Source organism: Schistocerca serialis, chromosome 1, assembly GCF_023864345.2.
Source record: "Schistocerca serialis cubense isolate TAMUIC-IGC-003099 chromosome 1, iqSchSeri2.2, whole genome shotgun sequence".
Classification (NCBI taxonomy): Eukaryota; Metazoa; Arthropoda; class Insecta; order Orthoptera; family Acrididae; genus Schistocerca; species Schistocerca serialis.
This window is the reverse complement of record NC_064638.1, coordinates 916,583,444-916,585,808: the sequence shown is the minus strand read 5'-3', so window position 1 is coordinate 916,585,808 and position 2,365 is coordinate 916,583,444. Positions and strand designations below refer to the sequence as shown.

At 36.2% G+C, this 2,365-nt stretch overlaps 1 protein-coding gene across 1 annotated transcript; it reads left to right on the top strand.

Moving 5' to 3' along the window:
• The first annotated feature begins 1,482 nt into the window (after positions 1–1,482).
• On the top strand, positions 1,483–2,031 carry LOC126447215 (uncharacterized). The gene has a single exon (XM_050090990.1). It carries the CDS (start codon positions 1,483–1,485, stop codon positions 2,029–2,031), a length of 549 nt encoding a protein of 182 aa, XP_049946947.1.
• Positions 2,032–2,365: the final 334 nt, after the last annotated feature.

Below are 2,365 nucleotides of genomic sequence, written 5' to 3'. Positions count from 1 at the left end.
CTTGTTTTTAAAGATGACTTTTAAAGCTTCAGAGTGACATATCTTTTATGGAAAAAGGATGAGGTAAAGGGAAGCTGCCAATATTTATTGAGATGGTGAAAACACAAGCTCAATGTACCATTAAAGAACTGCAGACTGATATTGGCAAGGAGTTTGACAATAATGATGTGAAAAGATATGCTGAGTCAATTTGATTCAAACATTCTTTGACTGTACCATATACACCACAGCAAAATGGAGTTGCTGTGCATGAAAACAGGATTATTTGCAAAATGGTATGTTCATGGCTTCAGTCAGCAAAGCATATTCCAAAAGCTTTATGGGGAGAAGCTGTACTTGTAGCTACTCTGAACAGAACTGGGCCAATGAAGGTTAAAGGAAAGACACCAAAGGAATTATTTTTGAGAAGGAAGAGTCAGTTTAATCATCTAAAAGTATTTGGGACAGAATGTTTTGTCTGGATTCCAGCATAGAAACAGAGAATGTTTAATGCCAAATATCTGAAACGTTATGTAGTTGGTTATCTTAACTGTGGCCATCGTGTATACCTTCCAGATTGGCATTCAGTTATTGTTAGCAGAGATGTAAAATTCAATGACAAAATATTGAAGCAATCATTGAAGTGTGATGTTACCAAATTAGTTGACATATTGACTATGAATGATACAGAAACATATGATTCTAATGATGACAAAATATCAAAAGAAAATATTAAAAGACTGGATCATCAAGATCATGTAGAAGCGACTGAAAATGCAGATGGTCATCGAGTTTTGAGGGACAGACAAACAATTATACAGCTGATACTTTGCCTTGATGAACCTGAGCGAACTAAGATGATGATGCTGAGAGAAGTTCCAAGAAACTATGATGAAGCAGTGAAATCCTCAGATGTAGAAAATTAGAAAGCTGCAATGGATGAAGAAATGGACTCACATCAAAAGGTTGGTACTTGGAAATTATTTGATTTAGCAGCTGGAAGGAAGGCTTTTGGAAATGAATGGGTGTTTGCAATTAAATTGGATAATAAGAATGACATTCTATGGTACAAAGCAAGGCTAGTTGCAAAAGGGTTTATCCAAAGGCCAGGGCTTGATTTTTTTGAAACTTTCAGTCCTGTAGTTAGGTCTGAAACTCTGAGAGCCCTCTTGTGTGTTGCTGTTCAAAGAAATTGGAATATCAAACAATTTGACATTAAAACAACATACTTGAATGGTAAACTGGAGGAAGAAATTTACATGCAACAACCACAAGGTTATGATGATGGCACAGGCTGTGTTTGCAGATTGATTCAAAGCTTGTATGGACTGAAGCAAGCAGCAAAATATTGGTATGAGTGTTTAAAGTTATACCTTAATAAATCAAATTTGCGGGAGAGTAGTGCTAATCATTGTATGTATTTTAATGAAAATTTATTTATTTTATTTTATTTCCCCCCCCCCCCCCCCCCCCCCCCCCCCCCATGCGAATGATGGATTGATAATGGGACCTGGTGAAACAGTTAATGACTACACAAAACAATTACATGAAGAGTTTGATATGGTAGTAGGTGAAGTGGATTGTTATCTTGGCTTGCAATTCCAAAGATTTAATTACTGTATGAAGATTAATCAGACTACATATGTGAAAAGAGTGTTAGCCAAGTATCATATGACTGATGCAAAGCCAATATCATTACCAATTAAGCCTGGATTGATACCTGGTAATTCACCACCAGCTACTGCCACAGGCGCTTACCAAGAAATTATAGGCAGTCTCACATATTTAACATTGGGGACATGTCCAGCTCTAGCATATGCTGTAAATGTTGCTTCAAGAGCACACGATTCGCCTAACAAAGCACACCTAACATTAATCAAACGAATTCTTAGCTATTTGAAGGGTGCAGAAAATGATGGAATCCAGTTTAGGAAAACGAACAGTTCTGATATAGAAGGTTATAGGAATGCTGATTATACAGATGAAAAATTGACTAGACGTTCAACAAATGGAGTTTTAATGAAGTTTTGTGGTGGACCAGTATTGTGGTAAAGTAAACTACAGAAATGTGTCGCCCAATCATCAATGGAAGCTAAATTTGTTGCTGCCAAGAGGCAAGTAAATCTCTAATATGGTTTGATCTTTTATTGAAAGAAACTGACATTGTTGAAAAGAATTCAATTCCTTTATTACCGGTACACATTGACAATCAAAGTGCTATTAAATATATCAATGTAGCAGGATTCTATGAACACTCTAAGCATATTGAAATGCACTATCACCGTGTACAACAATTAAGGATGTATCAATACAAGATCAGGCAGCTGACATTCTTACCAAGGGCTTATCAGCAAACAAGCTATCAAGAATGAAAACTTTGATTGGA